This window comes from Lepus europaeus, chromosome 18 (assembly GCF_033115175.1).
Source record: "Lepus europaeus isolate LE1 chromosome 18, mLepTim1.pri, whole genome shotgun sequence".
In the NCBI taxonomy this organism is placed as follows: domain Eukaryota; kingdom Metazoa; phylum Chordata; class Mammalia; order Lagomorpha; family Leporidae; genus Lepus; species Lepus europaeus.
The window spans coordinates 2785770-2807784 of NC_084844.1; the positions used below are offsets into that span (position 1 = coordinate 2785770).

The 22015-nt window shown below is 67.9% G+C and overlaps 2 protein-coding genes across 2 annotated transcripts; both read left to right on the forward strand.

Moving 5' to 3' along the window:
• The first annotated feature begins 365 nt into the window (after positions 1 to 365).
• CANT1 (calcium activated nucleotidase 1) lies at positions 366 to 13329 on the forward strand. The gene is given in 7 exon segments (XM_062216001.1): positions 366 to 443; positions 9387 to 10039; positions 11185 to 11277; positions 11280 to 11332; positions 11334 to 11388; positions 11976 to 12028; positions 12030 to 13329. Coding segments are annotated over 6 exon segments (1203 nt in total). The 5' UTR covers positions 366 to 443; positions 9387 to 9408; the 3' UTR covers positions 12348 to 13329.
• A 1642-nt stretch (positions 13330 to 14971) lies between these two features.
• Positions 14972 to 21178, forward strand: LGALS3BP (galectin 3 binding protein). The gene is given in 8 exon segments (XM_062216232.1): positions 14972 to 15081; positions 16339 to 16411; positions 17069 to 17260; positions 17895 to 18026; positions 18664 to 18843; positions 18846 to 18906; positions 19385 to 20352; positions 20355 to 21178. Coding segments are annotated over 7 exon segments (1737 nt in total). The 5' UTR covers positions 14972 to 15081; positions 16339 to 16359; the 3' UTR covers positions 20507 to 21178.
• The last annotated feature ends 837 nt before the right edge of the window (positions 21179 to 22015 follow it).

A 22015-nucleotide genomic window follows, 5' to 3' on the forward strand; every position in this document is an offset into this window, starting at 1 on the left:
AGCCAGGGACAGGGGCTCCCTGAGGAGGAGGGTCCACCTCCCGGAGGCCACCAGGGTGGGCAGGCCGGGCACGCGGGTCCTGTAACTGCCGCTCCTGGGAAGACAACCTCCGACCCCGGGAACCCTAAGCCCCCGCCGCCATCACCTCCACCGACGCGGCGGCGCGGGCCTGCAGGTGCACGGACCCGCGGGAGCCGGGCGCGGGCCTCCTCGCCCCGCGCTCGCCCCCGCAGCCTCCGCCGGAACCCAGCGCGGATGCGCGAAACTACAACTCCCAGCAGCCCCTGCCGCCGCCACAGCGCGCAGGCGCGGAGCGGGGCCTGCCGGGAGCGTCCGCCGGAGGCAGGCGGGCGGGCGCGCCGGGCGGAAGTGTGCTGCCCGCTCGGTCCGGCCCTGCCCGCCGCCAGCCCGCCGCCCGGGCACCGGAGCCTGGCCCGCCCCGGGTGAGTGATGGCGCGCACGGCCCGCCCCCCTGGACCCCGCCGGACCCGAGCGGGGCCTGCCCGACCCTGTGGGAAACAGCCCCCCTCTGACCGGGTTGACACCTCGCCCCTCCGACTCGCAGGGCCCCTCCGTCCTCTGGCTGGCATGGATCCCCTCTCCCCCTTGACTAGTGTTGGACACCTCCCCTCTCTGACTGGCATGGGGCACCTCTCCCCTCTGACTGGCAGGGCCCCTCCGTCCTCTGGCTGGCATGGATCCCCTCTCCCCCTTGACTAGTGTTGGACGCCTCCCCTCTCTGACTGGCATGGGCACACCTCTCCCCTCTGACTGGCAGGGCCCCTCTGCCCTCTGACTGGCATGGATCCCCTCTCCCCCTTGACTAGTGTTGGACGCCTCCCCTCTCTGACTGGCATGGACATACCTCTGCCGTCGACTCGCAGGGCCCCTCCGTCCTCTGACTGGCATGGATCCCCTCTCCCCCTTGACTAGTGTTGGACGCCTCCCCTCTCTGACTGGCATGCACATACCTCTGCCGTCGACTCGCAGGGCCCCTCCGTCCTCTGACTGGCATGGATACTTACCCTCCTCCAACCTGCCGAATGCCTCTGCTCTCTGACTAGCATGGGACACCTCTCCCCTCTGACTAGCAGACACACCTCTCCTCTCACTTGCAGGGCCCCTCCATCCTCTGACTGGCGTGGGCCCCCTCTTCCATCTGTGGCTAGTGTTGGACACCTCTCCCCTCTGACTAGCTTAGACACACCTCACCTCTGTGACTCGCAGGGCCCCTCTGCCCTCTGACTAGCGTAGACATGCCTCTCCCCCTGTGACTAGTGTTGGACACCTCGCCTCTCTGGCTAGCATGGACATACCTCTGCCCTCTGACTCACAGGGCCCCTCTGTCTTCTGACTAGCATGGGATACTTACCCTCCTCCGACCTGCTGGATGCCTCTTCCCTCTGACTAAGGTAGACACACCTCTCCTCTCTCGGACTAGCGTGGACACATCTCTCCCCTGTGACTCGCAGGAGTCCTCCATCCTCTGACTGGCATGGGACACCTCTGCCCTCTGACTAGCGTGGACACACCTCTCCCCTCTAACTCGCAGGGCCCCTCTGCCCTCTGACTGGCATGGATCCCCTCCCCCATGACTAGTGTTGGACGCCTCTGCCCTCTGCCTAGCATGGACACACCTCTTGCCCCTCACTGGCAGGGCCCCTCCATCCTCTGACTGCCATAGGATGCCTCTCCCCTCTGACTAGTGTGGACACACCTCTCCCTCCTCACTCGCAGGGCCCCTCTGCCCTCTGACGGGCATGGATCCCCTCCCCCGTGGCTAGTGTTAGATGCCTTTGCCCTCTGACTTGCATGGACACATCTCTCCCCTCTCACTGGCAGGGCCCCTCTGCCCTCTGACTGCATGGATCCCCTCCCCTGTGACCAGTGTTAGATGCCTCCCCTCTCTGACTAGCATGGAACACTTCCACCATTGATCCGTGGGGGACCCCAGCCTGGGGCCCGTCCCCTCCCGCCCGGCTCTGACTTGAGGTCCGGCCGTGCAGGCCTCTGCTGAGGGTGGGGCAGCGGGCACTTTGTGTCGCCTGTGAGGGGGCTCTGCCCGCCCACCCGGGCTGACCTCGCTTCCCCACTGTGCGTCAGGTCCGGCTCTCCCTCGTGGGGCCGCACCCCCTGCCTGGCTCCCCCTCATGGGGCCGTACCCCCTGCCTGGCTCCCCCTCGCGGGCCCGCACCCCCTGCCTGGCTCCCCCTCGTGGGGCCACACCCCCTGCCTGGCTCCCCCTCGTGGGGCCGCACCCCCTGCCTGGCTCCCCCTCGTGGGGCCGTACCCCCTGCCTGGCTCCCCCTCGCGGGCCCGCACCCCCTGCCTGGCTCCCCCTCGTGGGGCCGTACCCCCTGCCTGGCTCCCCCTCACGGGGCCGTACCCCCTGCCTGGCTCTCCCTCACGGGGCCACACCCCCTGCCTGGCTCCCCCTCGCAGGCCTGCACCCCCTGCCTGGCTCCCCCTCGCGGGGCCACACCCCCTGCCTGTCCGAGGGGTCCTCCCCTCGCCCCCGTGCCCAGGCTGGCCCAGGCACCCGTGGTCACTCGGTGCCCCCAGCGGCCCCTGGAGAGCCGGTGTCTCGGGACGGCGGCCCCGCGTCTTGTCCCGGTCCTGGGCTGTGCGCGGAGCCCGGGTTCTGGAGCAGTCTGCTGCTGTCCACAGCCTGGCTGGCCGAAGCCAGAGCCGTGCGTGCCGCGGGCGGCCGGGTCGTGGCCGCTCCCCGCCCCCACCGCCAGGAGCTCTGCTGGGAAAGACCCACCTTGCGGCCCCACCCAGGCCTCGGAGCAGAGCAGGCCGGGCCCCTCCCTGCTGGCCTCAAAGAGCCCAGTGTTCCCGCCCAGGTCTGCTGAAAGGCACATTGAGGAGGCCGCGGGCCCAGCCGTGCGCCCAGCCCAGGCCGAGGACGCAGGTGGCGCCGCTGAGCTGACGTGGCCCCGGCAGTGATGGGTCACACGGTGCCTGCAGCCCTCCGAGGAGGGTTCAGCCTGACTGCTCACGCCTTCCCGGGCCGGAGCGCTAGGCCGTGACCGCTAACGTCCCCGCCCCCATGCCGGGGGTTTCGGTGTGCGCCGTGGGTCCCTGACTGCACGCCTGCCGGCCAGGCCTGCCTGGGCCGCAGCAGTGGCAGGGGGCACAGCCAGGGTCAGCGGGAGCCTGGCACTCGGCGCGGGGGCCCAAGCACTCGGGCCGCCTTGCGCTGCTTTCCCAGGCCACGGCAGGGAGCTGGATGGGAAGTGGAGGCCGAGGTGGGGGCGCTGGCCCTCCTTCCTGGTGTGTTAGCCGCCCCCGCCCCACCCTGAATGTGGGGTCCTCACAGGTGCCCCCGAGTCCCAGCGGGGCGGAGTGCGATTGACCCGGGGTTGCGTGGTCCGAGGCAGCCCTGAAACAGGTGCGGTCTGGCCTGCGGGCGCACCAGGGACGCGGGGTTGTGTGTCCTGCAGCGCACTCTGGACCGGGGCAGAGCGGGAAGGCGCTTACGAGAGGCCCGCACGGGGCGGTCAGCTCCTCCGGGGGTCGTTGGGAGCGTCCGTGCTGCGTTCCTGGGCAGGACGTCAGGCGGTTCGTTAGGAAGCAACCCTGAGAGCGGAGAGCTCGCCCGGTTCTCTCTGTGTCTTCTGAATCCCCTTGTCTCTGTGCTGAGCCCCGGCGTCACGTGGAGCGCGCTCCCCAGGAAACGGGCAGGGGCTGGAGCCCAGAGCAGAGAGGTGAGCTGAGCGTCTCACCGGGCGCCGCCGTCCTGTGTGCAGGGAGCCCAGCACGAGGGAGGCGCCCGCCAAGTTGGCTTCGTGCGGGTGGAGGCCCTGGCCCGGCCCTGTCGCAGGATTTTCGGGCTCGCTGGGACGGCGCAGCATGGCGGTGGCCGGGACGTCACTTTGAGCTGGGAGGGTCCTGACGTGACCCTGAGCATGGCCGTGATGCCGGCAGTGCTGTCCCACCCCCCACGGTGTCCCCGTCGTACCCCGGCAGAGGGGTTGAGGTGACTTTCCAGCCCACCTCTGGGCTCTGGCTCCGGGGGCCTGGCACAATCCCAGGGTCTCCCCCGGGGGGCACCGCTGCCCGCCTTGAGGGGAGGGGGCCCTAGGCGAGGCGTGTGGGAGGACAAGGGTGGGTCTCCCCAGGAGCCTGAGCCCCGCGAGGCCCCGGGCTCACGTGCGCCCTGCAGGTGAGAAGAGTCTGCGGCCTTGGGCTGCAGCAGCCCGGCTCCTCGGGGCGCGCGGAGGAGGTCAGTGGTCCTGATCCGTGTCTGAGGGGGTTTCCTGGGCAGGTGCGCGTTGGGGGCCCGGAGCCCTCTGAGGGGTGTCTGGGAGGAGGGCACCTGGGTCCTGTGACCGCCGCCCCGTGCAGGTGTGCGCTGCGGGGTTCACGCGGGAGGAGGCCAGCCCGCAGCAGGCTCTCACAGGTGCTCCCTCCGGGCGGCGCAGAGGCTTAGCTGCCCTTGGCTCTGCCGTGGCCACGCCGAGGAGCCCGAGAGGTCAGCTGTGTCCATGGAGGGAGTGGGCAGTGAGCGGAGCGCTCTCAGGGAGGGCAGGGGAGAAGCCAGCCCTGGTGCGGGGGAGGGCTGGGGGAGGGGAACAGGCCCTCCTGCCCCAACGGCTCTGGGCTCTGGCTTCCTGCTCCGGCTCCGGCTCCCTGGATCCTGGAAGGGAGGAGTCTGCTCGGGCAGCCGCTGCGGAAGCTGTTTGTTCTGCACCTGCCACACCACACTCCCCGAGGAAGCGGCGAAAGAGGCGCCTTGGCCGGTGAGCAGCGGCTGCTCCCTCTGCCCTCGGCCGTGCTGGGAGCCCAAGGCCTGGGATGGCCCACAGAGGTAGGCGGCTCCTGGGCCTGTCTGCCCCGGGTACCCGGCGTGGTGGTGGAGCTGCTCCCACCTGGCTCCCCCCGCCCTCTGGAGTCTGTGCCTGTTCTGTAGAGAAACCAGAAACGGGCACGTCCGGGAGCAGGGGAGGGGGCGCTGAGGCCTCAGCCCCCCCCGGTTCTCGTTACTGACCGGGGTTCCCCTTCCCAGGGTCTTGGCCCTGCACGCTGTGGGCTGGCCCCGTGGGCTTGGCTGGCCACAGAGCCTTGGCTCATTCCCATCCTATCAGAGCAGGCTCACGGACTTCTTGTCCGACAAAGCCAACCTTGGAGTGTCTCAGCGCCGGGGGCGGGGGGAGGGGAGAGGCCTCAGCACGCCCTCCCCCTGGGGCGGCCTTGTCCATCTGGCCTCCCACCTCCGCTGGCTCCTGTCTGTCCTCGTAGCCCCCCCCCCAGCTCCTGTCCGTTCCAGGGGCCGGGCCAGCAGGTGACCACTGGAAACTAGTGGCAGTTGCTTCCTGCATAAGTGATTTATTGGGATAGCAGCGAGGGTTGGCGATCAGGAGAAGGTACAGGAGTTTTCTAGAAGGCAGGCAGTGGGGCGTGGCCGCGCTGGCCGAGGGCGTCCCGGGTCCAAAGGTGGCCCAGCGGATGCCACGTCAGGAGGATGAGGCTCTGCAGGTTGCTGGATCGAGTCGCTGCACGCTTGGTGGCTCAGCACACAAGGTTGTCCTCTCCTGCTTGTGGAGGACACACTGAGTCCAGTCTCGGGTCACTGGGCCAGAGGCAGGGTGTCCCAGGCGGCACCTCCGAGGGGTCGGGGAGGAGCTTCCTGGCCAGAAGCCTGCTCCGCGGTCGTGTGGCCGCTGCTCTTCATACCCATCCATCCCCCTCTGCCTCCCTTTTAAAGACACCGGGCTTGCATTTAGGGCCCACCTGGGTCCCCTCCCCCCTCAGATGCTTCATCAAGCCTTCGGAGGCTGTATCTTGGGGGGACAGAGCCAGCCTCTCCCAGGAGGGAGGGGCTTCCCCACAGACAGGGCAGCGGGCAGAGGGACGGCGGGAGCTTGACCGTGCCGGCGCACCCAGGGAATTCCGGACGGCTGAGGGTGAGGGAGCGCCCACGCGTGGGTTTGGACGTGTGGCGTGTGAGCTGTGCGTGACTCAGTGCTGCGGGGAGGGAGGTCCGGCCGGACACTGGTGGGCCTTTCTCCACAGCCTCAGGAGCGTGTCCCCTGGCCAGGAGGCACTGGGGTCTGCGGTCTCACACTTACTTTCTGGAAGAATCTCTCTGCCCGTACGTGGAGGGCGGTGGCCGGGGACCTGCGCGTTTTCTGTGGAGGGACAGAGGCAGACGTCTTCAGTGCTGGGAGCTGGGCGTCTTGCAGCCGCTCCCCCTGCGCCCAGGCCCAGCACTTCAGGGGTCCCCGGGTGCAGAACAGGTGTGTCATCTGCAGACCCTGCGGGCAGGTGCCTAGGGAGTGTGTGCAACGTTCTCACCCCTCAGCATCTGACTTAGCCGACAGCGCAGCTCCAGGAAGTAAACTGAGCCAAGCCCCTAGCGCCCGGTCACATAACTGGGAAACGGCAGCCCAGGGTCCGCACCCCGCTGGTCGGGGTCTTCAGGAGGCCTTGGAAGTCGCCAGGAGAAGGGGGAAGGGAGCGAGTTCGGAGCTGGGATTGGGACGGAGATGGGGACCTGGAGTCTGCCTGAGTGTGTGGAACCAGGAAGCTCTCCTTGGCCAGGACCCCAGATTCCTCGGGAGGAATCTGCCTGCCCGTCCCCCGGTCTGGGGGAGTAGCAGGTGCTCTGGCCTGGAATGCAGGGCGGGGGAGTGGTGCAGGCTGGAATGGTGACGGGGTCTTCCTAGTGGAGGCTCAGCCCTGGGGGCGGCAGCGAGGGACAGTGCTGGCCGGGAAGGGAGCAGACTGACCTGGGAGGAGGGGCAGAGCCGCTCTGCCGAGGAGCCCGGCGGCCACACCGTGGCTGTGGGGAGCAGCTGGGCGGGAGGTTTGACAAGAGTGGTGGAGGCAGGGGCGGGCTGAGCAGCAGGTCACAGGCGACTTCACGGCTGGTGCAGGAGAACCAGAGTCGGATGCGTGTGAGTTTTTAAAGAATTTATTCGATAGAGAGATTGAGGTTCCATCCACTAGTTTGCTCCCCTAAGGCCTGCAACAGTTGGAGGTGGGCTGGGCTGAATTCAAGAGCCCAGAACCCTGTCCAGGTCTCCTTGTGGGTGACAGGGGCCATCAGCTGCTGCCATCAGCTGGGATGGAGAGTAGACGACTCTAACCCAGGCAGTCCGTACCGGGCGCTGCAGCTTGACCACTGTGCCCAGGACGTGCCCTGTGCATGTGAGTCTGTAGCAGGTGCCCGGGTCATCGCGTGGCAGTGTGTCGTCAGGGCCACGTGGCCACAGAGCGACTGAGGGGGCTGTGTGTGTGGTCAGCTGAGTGATGATGTGGAAGCAGGGGAACGGAGCCAGAGGGTGGGAGACGCGGCTGCAGATGGGCTGGGCCTCGGGGTGGGGGCTGGGCAAGGAACGGGAGGGCCGAGGCTGTGCCCAGATGGTGGTGGCTGTGGTGGTGCGATGTGCCGTTACCGCAGTGTAGCAGTCGTGAGGAAGTGTGTCACCTGGGGTCTGGAGTTTGGGTCACACAGCTGCTTACACGGCAGCATGCCATCACCAGCGCTGCCCACGGCACGGGGGCTGAGTGGGTGTGCAGGGAAGGGGGTGGGGCCATGTTGGCGCCGCCTGTTAGGAATGCCGATGGCGCTCTGTCAGAGGTGAGATGGAGCAACCAGAGCTCGGCGCTGTCAAGCAGAAGACGACGCTGGGAGGCCTGGGCCTGTGTGGGCTTCTGGGCCCGGGGCTGGAGGGGGACTGGCGGAGCAGGGCCCGGGCCCGTCTCGGCCTCCAGGCAGGAAGCACTGCAGAAGCCTGCCCCGGGAGGCGCTTGCAGCAGCCCCTCGGGAGCACGGAGTCTTCTCGGGGCCTTGCGCTTTACTCCTTGAACTTGACCCTAAGTCCCTATCCAAAAAGGGGGACAGGGAGGCGCGGCTGGCACCTGGACCCACTGTCGCATTTCTCTTCCTCGGTGCCAGGGGGTCAGTGTGAAGAGGGGCACCTCTGTGGCCAGCATGGGGAGGGTCCCCGAGCTCTCTGAGGGCCCGACGGTGAGAGCAGCGTCCGCGTGAAGTCACGGGGTGATTGTCTCTGCCGTTTTTCTCGAGGAAGAGGAGGAAACAGCGACCCCTGCCGGCCCCCTCCTGGGCAGGCGTCGTGGAGAGGCCGAGAGCTGATCGTCCTTCCCCGCGGGGTCAGCTTGGTCCTGATGTCCCCACGTGGCACCTGGCGGCTGTCCCGGGACACACGCTGGCCCAGTGCCTCCACAGCCACCCTGAGCTGTCGTGTCTGTGCCCATAGCGCAGTGGCTGGGGCAGAGTGAGGAGCTGTGGCTCCTGGCGGCCACCAGCGGCAGACCCTGGAGCACTGCGCTGTCACCACCCAGGGAGTGGCTGGAGAGGCTGAGCCTAGGGGCTCCTTGGAGCCAACACAGGAGGCAGGAGACGCTTCAACACTGGTCCCTGCGGTCATTTGCATTCACAGTGAGACTCCAGGAGACAGACTGCCTGGAATAACAGCACAGAGGGCCTATCTGGCTGCAGTCGCTTTGTGTTTGAACGTTGCAGGACCTCACGGGGTGGGGGTGGAGGAGTAGACTCTGCACTCAATGAGCATTTATCCGCGGCGGGCTGGGCACTCTGAGGCAGAGACCGAGGAGCAAACTGCCAGCCCGGGACAGTGTTGCTATGTACGATGGTACTCACAGGTGCAGGGTATGCCGCTAGGTACTCACAGGTGCAGGATATGCCACTAGGTACTCACAGGTGTGAGATATACCACTAGGTACTCACAGGTGCAGGGATATGACGCTAGGGAGTCCCAGGTGCAGGATACAATGCTGGGTACTCACAGGTGCAGGGATATGATGCTAGGTACTCACAGGTGCAGGATACAACGCTAGGTACTCACAGGTACAGGATATGCCACTAGGTACTCACAGGTGTGAGATATAACACTAGGTACTCACAGGTGCAGGGATATGATGCTAGGTACTCACAGGTGCAGGATACAACGCTAGGTACTCACAGGTGTGGGATATGACCCCAGGGAGGCACAGGTGCAGTTGGGTTCGGGGGCGTCGAGCCAGCGAATCAGCGAGGGCTTCCTCGCGTTTGAGGCAAATGCAGATCTGTGCCCCCTCCTCACCCACCCCTCACGTCCCCCCCGCCCTGTGCCCCTCCGCCGTCACTCTCGACTTCTCTTTTTGAAGAGACAGCACCGCTCCCCATGAAACTTCTTCCTCTCACCCAGCTTTGTGTCCTGCTGCCGCGGCCGGCAGAGGGAGTGGTTTGCTGAGTGGGAGTAAGAGAAGCCGCCGGATCAGGGTTTGACCAAGCCGTGGACGTGATAATGGCCACAAAGTCGCAGAGACGCCGTTCCTCCTGGACCTGGCCCACGCCAGCTGTGAGACTCGCGCGCTGCCCAGCCCGCTGACCTCTGCTCTCTCCCGGTATGCAGGTCCCGGCCCCCGTGCACGCCGATGCCCAGCCAGCCCGCTGACCCCCTGGAGTGGAATGAGTCTATGCACGCCCTCCGGATAAGTGTGGGGGGTCTTCCCGTGCTGGCGTCCATGACCAAGGCTGCCGACCCCCGCTTCCGCCCCCGCTGGAGGGTGATCCTGCCGTCCATGGTGGGCGCCGCCGTCCTCTGGCTGCTCTACTCCCACCGCCCTGCGCCGGGGAGGGCCCCCGCCCACAACGCACACAACTGGAGGCTCGACCGGGCACCCGCATCTCGCTACAATGACACCTACCCCTTGTCGGCTCCCCAGAGGACGCCGGGCGGGACTCGGTACCGCATCGCGGTCATTGCCGACCTGGACACAGACTCGAGGGCCCCGGAGGAGAACACGTGGGTCAGCTACCTGAGGAAGGGCTATCTGACCTTGTCAGACAGCGGGGACAAGGTGGCCGTGGAGTGGGACAGAGAGCACGGGGTGCTGGTGTCCCACCTGGCGGAGAAGGGGCGGGGCATGGAGCTCTCCGATCTGATCGTCTTCAATGGGAAGCTCTACTCCGTGGACGACCGCACGGGCGTCATCTACCAGATCGAAGGCACCAAGGCCGTGCCCTGGGTCATTCTGCCGGACGGGGACGGCACCGTGGAGAAAGGTACCTGGGGCCTGGGCCGTCGCTGGTCCCCAGGCGAGGGCAGGGCTGGCCTGCTGCTGGTTTGCTCCCACTGGAGCAGTGACGTGGGGCGGGGCAAAGCCTTCTCCCACCTGGAGCTGGGGCCGTCAGAGGGGTATCCCCTCCAGCTCTGGCCCGTGGCCTCCCAGAGCCACGCCTGCCAGAGGATGGGGAGGGGTTTCTAGAAGATTCTAGGAGACGCCAGCCCTCTGCTCTGAAAACCCAGCCGCAGGAGGGTGTGCGCGCCGTGACCCCATGGAGGTGGCGTTGCCAGATCAGCCCCGAGTGGTGACCAGGAAGGGGCTCGCTTGTGCAGGCCAGGGCGGGGCCAGGGCTCCTGCACCGGGCACATGGCCAGGAGCGGGCTGGCAGAGCCGCATGTTGGTCTGAGCTCTCCATGCTCTGTACCTCCCGGGAGGCTCCGCAGGCCGGGGAGCTGTGGCGTTAGACAGCTGGGCCATGGGCACACGGCCCGACCACGCCTGCGGTGGTGGCCCCAGGCTGGCGCAGGTGGCGGGAGCCCCTCTCCTCGGCCCTGCCGGGGATGACACCGCTCCCGCTCCCGTCCCGGGTGTTTAGGCCACCACTGCACGTCCTGTTCTTTCAGGCCAGCGTGGGGGTGGCCTGTGGCCGGGCCCTCCAGAGGGGGGTCAGCAGAGCGTCTTCACTAGAAAAGGGGCTCGGGACAGTCACGAAGACCCGGCACGGCCGGGTCTCTCCCCAGCTGCCCGCAGGCCGCGGCCATCTCCAGTTCCTGGGGGGCCGAGAAGCAGCTGGGGCACAGGGACAGACAGGCTGCGCTGTGGGAACGGGGCCCCCGCGGCCTGCACTGTGCCACAGCTTCTGAGTAGTAGGGGAGCTGGAGGCCCCGAGCCCCCACACCAAGTCCCTCGGTCAGCCCTGGCCGCGTCCTCTGGGGGGCAGGCGTCGGTCACAGCCTGGGGCGCGGGGAGTAGGGGGATCCCAGGGACTACAAGAGCGGGCTGGAGGTGAAGCGGGGCCTGGGGCGGATCTAAGATTGTGGAGAGGGGGTCCCCAACAGAGCCCAAGGAACAGGCGCCCTTCCCTAGGGGGGCGGGCGGGAGCAGTCACGTGTCTCAGGCTCTCCCCCTCCTCCCGTTGCCCAGGCTTCAAGGCTGAGTGGCTGGCGGTGAAGGACGAGCGCCTGTACGTGGGCGGGCTGGGCAAGGAGTGGACCACCAGCACCGGGGAGGTGGTGAACGGGAACCCGAGTGGGTGAAGGTGGTGGGTCACAAGGGCAGCGTGGACCACGAGGAACTGGGCGTCCAGCTACAGCGCCCTGCGGGCCGCCGCTGGCATCCGACCGCCAGGTAAGAGCTGGTGAGCAGGTGCCCGGCCCCGTGGGCATGCCCCTGTGCGTTGAGTCACCCCTCTCGGGCCGGGCGCTCTGGAGCCCAGGGAGCTGATCGCCCTTTGGTCCTGTTCCTCACCTTGACTGACAGCTCCGGGCCGGGGCTGCAGCCCTGTCCATGTGACCACGGGGTCCTGGATGCTGTGGGAGGAGCGTCCACGTGCTATATTTGGAGGAGGCCTGGTGGGCCCCTGGTCCGTCCTGCAGTGGGGTGGGAAGTGGCGCTTCCTGCTGGCTTCAGGGTGGCCCCTGCCCCGTGCACCCCATGCCCCCTTGTCCATGCCACCCGGAGACAAGCGCAGAGGCCTGGCTGTGGCCTTGGGCTGGGGCGGGGGACATGGAAGGCTCTGTGACCATCACAGCTCTGGAGGGTGGTGGGCTAGGCAGGGGAGTCCCCAGGAAGCCGGCTGTGCAGGGGGAGGGAGGTGACAGGTGGGGGCTGCCACCCCCGGGGCTCCCAGGGTGTGTAGATCCAGCGCTCTGCCGTGGCTTGGCGGCCCCGGCCGGGAGAGCTCAGCCCCGTGTCCACCGCCCGTGCCCGCCCAGGCTACCTCATCCACGAGTCGGCGTGCTGGAGCGACACGCTGCAGCGCTGGGTCCTTCCTGCCCCGCCGGGCCAGCCACGAGCGCTACAGCGAGCAGGACGACGAGCGCAGGGGCACCAACCTCCTCCTGAGTGCCGCCCCCGACTTCAGCGACGTCTCCGTCAGCCACGTGGGCCGCGTGGTCCCCACGCATGGCTTCTCATCCTTCAAGTTCATCCCCAACACCGACGACCAGATCATCGTGGCCCTCAAGTCCGAGGAGGACAGCGGCAAAGTCGCCACCTACGTCATGGCCTTCACGCTGGACGGCCGCTTCCTCCTGCCGGAGACCAAGATCGGCACCGTCAAGTACGAGGGGATCGAATTCATCTAAGTCAGGAGGAGACCCGGGCGGGCCGGGCCGGGCGGCGGGGCCGCGTCCCACTCAGATCTGGTAAACGCCGGAGGGCTCATCGGCTGTGTTGGGTTTGTTCCCCTCCCGGGGCTCCGAGGTTGGGCCTGTGTGAGCGTTGCCAAACCCAGGGAAACAGCCCCGAGCTGGGGACCGGGCCTGAAGGCGGCTCTGCGCTGCCCTCTGCTGGTGGACGTGGGTCACAGCAGGCATCGGGATTCTGGGGCTTTGGCTGACCTCTCTTCCCGGCCGGAGCCCCCGCGCAGTGTGCATTGCCGTGCCCCACCAGGAACAGCAAAGAGTGGGAGGTGGGTCTGTGCTTTCCCAGCTCCTCCTCCAGGAGCCCGGGGCTGGGTGTGGGGGGGCCTGCCCACACGGCTGCGGGAGCAGGCCCAGGGCCCCTCCCAAGCTTCACAGGGCCCGAGCCAGGAGAGCCCGTGGCTGTCGGCCCCTCCGAGGGGACACAGCCCGGCCACGGGAGCCAGGTGAGCGCTCACGTTTCTGTGTGACCGTGCCGAGCCCGGGCCGTCGGACACGAAGGTGAAAGGTCGCCCTTCCCAGCGCTGCACGTGCGCCTCACTCCGCTCCGACGGACAGCCTGAGGCTTTCATTCCCCGACTCCGAGGGCTCGACCTTGGCTGCGGTGGGGCCCGGGCCCCCTCCTCTGGACACTCTTGGCCCAGACTGCGGCTTGCGGTCCCCCGCGGGGTCTGGGGCGGAGGTCAGGCACTGCCTGAGCTGGGAAGGGCGTCTCCGCGCGGTGGCCTGGCTGCTGCCGAGCCACTCCCCGCACGCCTCTTCCACCGAGACTCCAGGGCAGCCACCAGCGCGGGAGTGGAGGCGCCGCGGCCCCAGGACCCAGCGTCCCCTGCGGGCCCTGTGACCAGCCATGCTGCCTGGCTCTGGAGGCCCCAGGGCGGGCCCGTTGTGTTTTGTAAACAATAAAGCCGCAGAGGGACCTGTGTTCTTGGTGTCTCCTGGTCTCCCTTGACTTTTCAGAGGGGTCTGCCCTGGGGAGCACCCAGCCTGGTGGAGTGGGAGGGGCAGGGGACAGGCTGCTCCCCCACGGGACACCTGTCAGGAAGGCCTTGGTCCCACAGGCCTGAGGCGGGGAGAAGGCTGGGTCTGGGGGCCCTGCAGCTCCCGTGTAGACGTCGGCTGCTCTGCCGGTCCGCTTCCTCCCGCGTGGAGCAGAGCGGTCTCAGCTCCACCCCCGTGGCCCATCCAGGTGGGGGTCGGCGCCTCGCCGTGCGTGTGCCCAGGCCACGAGGGCGGCTGGGGCGGAGTCTGACCCGAGCCTGCCTGGCCCTCGGCCTGCTTGCTTGGCAGAGAGCCTTGGCCTGCTGGAGACAGAAGTGGTGGTGAGGGGTTCTGCCTCCAGCTGTGGCCGTCCAGGCCTGCAGGCCCCGGGGGCTCGGATGAACCAAGCAGGGAAACAGTCACGGGCCCCCCCCCCCCCAGCGGCTCCCAGAGCTGCCAGGTGCTGATGGGGCCCCTGCCTGCCCCCGCCCCCTGGGAGTGCGTGCAGCTCCAGGTGGTTCTGTCCTGGGCCCTCATCTGGGCCCATGGGACGCAGGGACAGAAGCCAGAGATAGGGGGCCAGCATTTTGGCTCAGCTGGTGAAGCTGCCACCCACGATGCCGGCATCCCATATGGGCGCCAGTTCGAGTCCCGGCTGCTCCACTTCTGACCCAGCTCTCTGCTGTGGCCTAGGAAAGCGGTGGAAGATGGCTCCATCCTTGGGCCCCTGCACCTGTATAGGAGACCCTGGCTCCTAGCTTCGGACCTGCAGCCCTGGCTGTTATGGCCATTTGGGGGAGTGAGCCAATAGATGGAAGACCTCTCTCTCTCCCTCTTTGCCTTTCAAGTAAATAACTCTTTTAAGAAAAGAAACCAGAGGTGATGTAGATCGGGGTCACTGGGCCGCCGGGCCCAGGACCTCACACCCAGCGTCGTGGCTCGGGGCTCCAGCCCTGAGAGGACGCTGCTCCCGCTGGGCCGTCGGCGCACAGCCCTCCCGACACCGTCCCTGCGGCCAAGGGCGCCCTGGGACCTCACAGCTGGGCATGAGAGGGGTGCTCCCGGGGGGGTGGAGGCCGGGGGGTGGTGTGTGCGAGGCAGGGCCGTTCGTGTTCCCGTGAGGGGAGTGACCGCTCTGCAGCGTGGGTGGTCAGTCCAGCGTGGACGAGGCCAGGCCCTGGTGTCAGGTGCCGGGGCAGCTCCAGCTCAGCCACGTGCCGGCCGCATTCCTGGTCTCCCAGGGCTCAGGGCCCCCTGCCCGACTGCCTGCGGGGGTCAGTGCCGTGCAGCCTGGTGGGGTGTGGGCTGCCCACCCAGCCAGCAACGCGCTGGGCCCAACACTGCCAGGACACAGCGCAGCCCGTCTGCCCCGGGGCCTCTGCTCTCCTCCCCGCTGTCCCGGGCTGGGCTTGCTCCAGCCCAGGGCAGTGTTCGCGTTGTGGCCTGCCCCTTGCTGTAGGTTATGTCGTCAGAACTTGGGCGGCTGCCATCCCCACCCCCACAGCCAGAGCCGGGAGGAAGAGGGGGCCTGGCCAACAGAGCCACAGCCAACCCCAGAGGAGCCTGCAGTCAGGTGGTTTGTGGGAATCGAAAGTAGTCCCGGTTCCCTGGGGCCAGCCCCACCACACTGCACGCTGGGCCTCCAGCAGAGGCGGGAGCCTCCCGCACAGCCACCTGTGCCACCTGTGCCGGGCAGGTAAGCCCCTGTGTACGCAGGCAGCCAGCATGGGCCACACTCTGCAGGCACCGGGCCTGGAGCAGGGCGTCCCGGGCTCCCGAGTCCAGGGACCACCCCTGTCGCGCCTGGGCCTGCAGGGCCTCTGTGTGTGGTTGTTCCCTGCACAGGGACCCGGCCGAGGGGGCAGGAGGGGCCGGCGTTGAGCCCTCAGCCCTGTCTCAGGCCTGCGCGTCCCCGCCCGGGCCTGGCCCCATGGCCTTGTTCTCACCTGCACGACAGCACCGCATGGAGGCAGCAGCCACGTGCCAGGGCCTCGCGTGGCCCCCGTGTCCGAGGCCCTGACTTCCTGTCCCCAAGCCGGCCCCCGCAGCTCCCTGGAAGTGGGGCAGGGACAGCCGACGGCCCTGGCCCTCCTGCCCATGAAGGGGGCACATGGAGCCCTTGGCCTCCCTGGACGGCAGCCCCTGCGCGGTCGTTGGGGCCAGGGACAGCTACTGTGCGAGGGGTCCTGGGTGACCACGTCGTGCGGGCAGCCACGCCGGGCCCCCCGGGGCTTGCGGCCACAGACTGGGCACTGGGCCTGGGGGAGGCCGCAGCAGCGAGGAGCCGGGGCCAGCCTGGCGGTGTCCAGGCCCCTGTTTGTAGCAGTGCTGCTAGCGCCACCGTGGGTGTCCCAGAGAAGCAAACACTGGCTCTGCCGGGGGCAGCAAGTGGGTGGGGACGGGAGTGGGAGGTGCGCTGGGGAGGACCCCACGGCAAGAACGCCAGGCCTTGGCCTCTCCCAGCCTGTGTGTCCTGGGGACACGGAGCCGAAGTCCACGTCGTCCCCCTCCGGCCACCCACCCCAGGGGCTCGGCTCAGACACGCCTGTCTCCCACCGAGCTGCAGGAGAACCAGCTGGTGGGGACTCCCTCCCCCTCCGCCCAGACCCGAGCCCAGCCTCTCTCGGGCCTGGATTTCACCTCCTGTCGGAGCCCTGCCCTGCCTCTCACCTCCCTTCCCCTCTGCCCCCCATGGGTGCCTCTGGGGCTCTGCCCCGCCCTGTGCCCCCAGCCGCGCCTCTCCCTCCCTCGCCCCTGCCTCTGGCCCAGGCTCGCTCTTCTGCAGCCCAGGCACAGGGTCCCCTCCGTGGTGCCCATGGCGCAGGTCGCCTTCTCGTTCATCATGGGGAGATCTCGGGGGGGGGGGAGCTCGCGGGGAGGGGGTCCCCGCGACCCCGGGCAGAGCGGAGGACGGGTCGGGGTGCGGTCCCCACGCCGTTTCCTTCTGCTGCAGGATCAGGGCTCCAGCGAGGCCATGGCCCCCCCACGACTCTTCTGGGTGTGGCTGCTGCTCGCCGGGACTCGAGGTGAGCTGAGCCTGGGAGGTGCCCAGGGCCGAAGTCCACGCGCGCTGCCGCCCTGCACCGCGGGGTCGGGGTTGGGGTCGGGGTTGGGGTGGGCCCCTCCTCCGGAGAGCTGGGAGGGGCTGGCCAGGTCTCTCCTGCCTAAGCCTGGCGGTACCCAATGAGGGTGGCTTGTGTGTTCTGGGGACCCCGGGTTCTGCCTGTGGGGGGATGGGGAGGGGACCCAGGAACTCTGTCCCCAGCGGGGATGGGGGGTGAGCACATTGGCTGGTGGCGGGGGTGGTCGTGAGGCCAGCAGCCTCTGGACACAGGCCAGGCCTCCGAGGGTCCTGGACACCTCTCCCCCTTCCCCTCCCCCTCGCCAGTCCTGGAGCCCATGGACGCCCCTGCTCGGCTGCCCTCGAGGGCCCCCACCCCAGTCCTCTCTGGGGTCCTGCCCCTCTTGTCCCGTGCTGGAGAGCACAGGTTCCTTGTCCCTGTCCCTGTCCCTGTCCTTGGCTCCGGCCACGCGGGCTGGGGGCGGGGTCTGCACGGGTGTCACCCAGCCAGGGTGGAGGGGGCTTTGACGTGAGAGACCGGCCAGCCCGACTGGGGAGGCCCTTACAGCCGCCACGCTGCTGGGCGGGCGCCGCGTCCAGCTGACCTTTGCCCTCTCCGCAGGCGAGAAGGACGGGGACATGCGGCTGGCCAACGGGGACGCAGCCAACGAGGGCCGCGTGGAGATCTTCTACAGGGGCCAGTGGGGGACCGTGTGCGACAACCTCTGGGACCTGACGGACGCCAGCGTCGTCTGCCGGGCCCTGGGGTTCCAGAATGCCACCGAGGCTCTGGGCAGAGCCGCCTTCGGGCCAGGTGGGGCTGCCACGCCCAGCACTGAGACAGGCCCGCCTGTGAGGCCTCCGGGGCCGGTTCCCTCCGGCCGGCCTCCACGCTGGGTTGGTTCCTCTGGGACGCTGATCCTGAAGCGGTTTTCCCTCCAGACGAGAATCTGTGGGCAGGAAGTGCCCGCTCCCCGCTCATTGAGTCTGGAAAAACCCAAATTCGCAGCGGCGGGGCCCACGGCGTGAACCACGGCCCTGGTGTTGGCCGTAAGAGATCCAAACCCACGCTGGACCGGCACCGTGGAATAGCCCGGTCCGAGGCCCGCATCCAGGGGACGCACGCTTAGAGGCGCGGGAACCCCAGAAAACAGTGTCCTGTTTTCTGAAAAGTCTCCTCGGAGGGCAGGTGTGCGGGTCAGAGGGTTAAGCTGCATCCCAGCCCAGTGCGGGGGCCGGGTCCCTCCCCCATCCAGTCCAGCTTGCAAATGCCCGAAATCTCTGGCCAGGGCTGGAGCGGGGGCCAGGAGTGCAATCCAGGCTTCCCGTGTGGGTAGCAAGAACCACATTAACCAGAGCCATCGCTGCTGCCTGCACGGGCTGCTGCCCCGGCCACGGGCCTGGCGCCTGCTCACGCCCCGGCCCTGTCCACTTTGCTGCACCGACAGGAACAGGCCCCGTGATGCTGGACGAAGTCGTGTGCACGGGCACGGAGTCCTCGCTGGCAGAATGCAGATCCCTGGGCTGGCTGAAGAGCAACTGCAGGCACGCGCAGGACGCGGGCGTGGTCTGCACCAACGGTGCGTGTGCGCCCTCCAGCCCGGGGCCCCGGGGTGCTGCCCACCCACAGCCCCGAGGGGCTGGGCGGTTGGGAACGGCACCTGCTCCACAGTCCCCTCCCGGACGCCACAACGGCTGATGGTGGCGTCAGCTCGCGGTCTGAGACCACGCCAGCTCCCGCGCTTGCTGGGTCAGCATTGGCGCCTGTTCCGTTTCCCGGGGCGCAAAGGCCCAGGACAGCCAGCGCTGCCCCCCATGCTCCCCACCCCCGCTCTGATTGGCCCCCCCGCGGCTCTGCACGCCTGAGCCCCTGGCAAAACTCTACAGTGGTTCGCTCCTCCCTCTGTTCCAATGATTGATTGACTGATGGCTGTGGGGCTTGGAGGTTGGCGCCACCCAATCCGCCCCCCACCCCCACAGCTGCTGCCTGGGCCTGGGGGCGCAGAGCTGGGCAGAGGGCCCAACACAGACCTGCAGGAGGCAGCCGGGGCCTCGGCTGCCCCCACTGGCTGGGTGCAGGGTGAGGGTGGGGGGAGGCAGCCACGCCCAGTCTTCCAGGGTCAGAGGGCACCCAGGCGTGTCCCCCCCTCACGCTCTGGCTGGGTGCAGGGGGAGGCAGCCACGCCCCCTCACGCTCGCCTCCTTCGGCCCCTGTAGAAACCAGAAGCACGCACACCCTCGACCTCTCCGGGGAGCTCTCCGATGCCCTCGGTCAGATCTTCGACAGCCAGCAGGGCTGCGACCTGTTCCTCCAGGTGATGGGGCAGGAGGAGGGCCTGTGCGCCCACACGCTGATCCTGACCGCCAACCCCGAGGCGCAGGCCCTGTGGGCGGAGCCGGCAGCAACGTCACCTTGACCGTGGACCCCGAGTGCGTGCCTGTGGTCAGAGCCTTCATCAGGTGAGGGCGCGGGTGACAGCCACGCACACACGCGTGTGCACACACACACGTACCCGCCTCGGCACTCTCACAGGTGTGTCACTTCCTGCATGCCTCTGTGTGCTCGCTCACACGCACACGCACACGTACACGTGTGTGAATTTTCGTGAAACCCAGTATAAGAAACCCGACCACGTGGTACTACAGGAACTCCCAGATGTTCTGTGAGCATGGATATAGTGTGAACAGTGGGCGCCCAGGGCGCCTGGGCCCCTGCTCCCGGCACAGAACACCTGCCTGGGGTGACGCCCACGGTCACAGGGGAGGGAGGAAGTGGCAGAGGTTGCTGTCCCCAGCTGTCCCCATAGGCCGACACCCTGGGACTGCCAGACGGTCGGTGGTCGTAGTGAGCCAGCGGGTTTCCCAATGAGGGCAGCGGCAGGGAGTGGCGGCGAGCCAGGACCCAGAGCCTCACCTCTGCCTCACCCCCCCCCCCCAGGTACTTGTACTCCCGACGGATCGAGGTGTCTCTGGGGTCGGTCAAGTGCTTCCACAAGCTGGCCTCCGCCTACGGGGCCGCGCAGCTGCAGGCCTTCTGCGGCCGCCTCTTCGCCACCCTCCTGCCCCAGGACCCCTCCTTCCGGGCCCCGCTGGAGCTGTACGCCTACGCGCTGGCCACGGAGGACGCCGTGCTGGAGGAGCTGTGCGTGCAGTACCTGGCCTGGAACCTGGAGGCCCTGACGCAGGCCGAGGCCTGGCCGAGCGTCCCCGTGAGCCTGCTCCAGGCGCTGCTGTCCAGGAGTGAGCTGGCCGTGTCCAGCGAGCTGGCCCTGCTGAAGGCTGTGGACGCGTGGAGCCAGGAGGCGGGCGCCTCGCACTGGGCCGTGGCGGGCCTGGTGGACAAGATCCGCTTCCCCATGCTGCTGCCCGAGGACCTGTTCGAGCTGCAGTTTAACCTGTCCCTGTACCGCAGCCACGAGGCCCTGTTCCGGAGCAAGACCCTGCAGGCCCTGGAGTTCCACACCGTGCCCCTGCGGCTGCTGGCCCAGTACCAGGGCCTGAACCTCACCGACGATGCCTACAAGCCTCGGATCTACACCTCCGCCACCTGGAGCGCCTCGGTGACGGCCGACTCCTGGAATACCTGGGACCCGAGGCTGTTGTACCAGCCCACGCGCAGGTCCTTCCCAGGCTACATCGCGTCCAGGAGCCCCTACAGCAGCCGACAGTACCCCTCCCGGTCCTTCCAGACCCCGCAGCACCCCAGCTTCCTCTTCCAGGCCCGGCTGGTCTCCTGGTCGCTGGCCTACCTCCCCAGCGTGCAGCGCTGCTGGGACTACGGGCTGTCCTGCTCCTCGGACGAGCTGCCCGTGCTGGGCCTCACCAAGTCCGGCTACTCCGACCCCACCGTCGGCTACGACAACAAAGCCCTCATGCTCTGCGGGGGGCGCTTCGTGGCCGATGTCGTCGATTCCAGGGCTCCAAGGCCGCCATCCCCAGCGCCCTGAGCACCAACAGCTCCAGGGGGGTCTCCCCATTCCCCTGCCCCACGGGGTCCTTTAGCAGCTTTCAGGCGGTCATCCGCCCCTTCTACCTGACCAACGCCACCGACCAGCTCTAGGCGGGGGTGGCGTGGCCGCCTTTCCCTCTGCAGCCACCAGGGGTCGCCCTGCTCCCACTCACTGCTTGCGCTCGGCCCCAGAAAGTGCTGGAAGTTTCCTGCCACCGCGCAGAGCTCCCCGCTCTGCAGCTGCCCCGCTGGCCCCTTCCGGCCTCGCTCGCAGTCCTCTTCAGAGGGAGACGTCCAGCTGTGAGTGGACAGCAGGCGGCCGACAGCCGGCTCCATGCACCTGAGGTCCTCAGGAGCTTAGGGACCCGCACAGCTGAGGCCAGCCAACGGGGAGCGGGCGGGACCAGCGTGCTGGGGGTCCCGGCCCACCCGGCCCCTTCATCAGGTCTGAGCCCGGCCTCTGGAGAGGCTGGGACACAGCAGCGAGGGCTCGGGTGACGGGGACCTGGCATGTGTCTGGGGTCTGGGGGTGACTCGCCCCCCCACTCCCTCTGAACCCCAGTGAGTGAGCGTCCGGGAGAGCTGTGTGCTGGGGCGGGGCAGGGTGGGGCTGTGCTGAGGGTCGGGGCTCCCAGAGCCGCTGGGCTTGAGGTCTGAAGGGGGTCACAAGCCCTCTAGGGAGGGGTTTGTGTGACAGACACACGACACAAGTTCACCGTCTTCACCTTTTTTTAAGATTTATCAGAAAGGCAGAGAGGTAGGGAGGGGAGGGGGAGGAAGAGGGAGAGGGAGGGGAGAGGGAGAGAGAGGGAGAGGGAAAGGGAGAGGGGAAGGGAGAGGGAAAGGGAGAGGAAGAGAGAGGGGAGAGGGAGAGAGGGAGAGGGAGGGGAGCTCTTCCGTCTGCTGGTTCACCCCCCACAAGCCCACAACAGCTGGGCTGGGCCAGAGCCCAAGCTGGGAGCCAGCACCCCAGCCAGGCCCCCCACGCGGGTGGCAGGAATCCAGCTCCTGGGGTCTGCGCGACAGGAGCCAGGTATCAGCGTGCGGGTGTGCTGTGTACATGTGTGTGTGCATGTGTGTGTACATGTGTGTACACGTATGTGTGTTGTGTGTGTGCCCCAAGCAGCATCTCAACCGCCAGGCCAGATGCCCCCCCGCCCGTCTGTCAATCACTCTGCTGTGCGTCCAGGCGTCCCCTGCGTCCCCTGCGCGCCCTGGGCGCTGACCCTCAGCAGGAGCAGGACCTGCAGAGCGCTTCCCCTCGGCTCTGGACGAAGTTCCTGCACCTGGATGAGGCCCAGCCGTGGGCTCCTGCGCCTTGGGTCGGCCAGGAGGTCACAGCCAGACCCAGGCCAGGGCGTCCAGAGCTTGGCAGTCTCGGCCTACGCGTCGGCCTTTCATCCGGTTTCAGTTCATTTCATTATAGGCCTTAGGTAAGGGCCCCTTTTATCTATAACAAATAATCTCACCTGCAGGCTTTGACAGAGTTGCAGAGAGAGAGCGCGGGGGGGGGGGGGGGGACAGAGAGAGAGAGGTCTCCATCGTTCGTTCACTCCCCAAATGGCCCCAAAGGCCAAGGCTGAGCGAGACTGGAGCCAGAAGCCCATCCGGGTCTCCCGC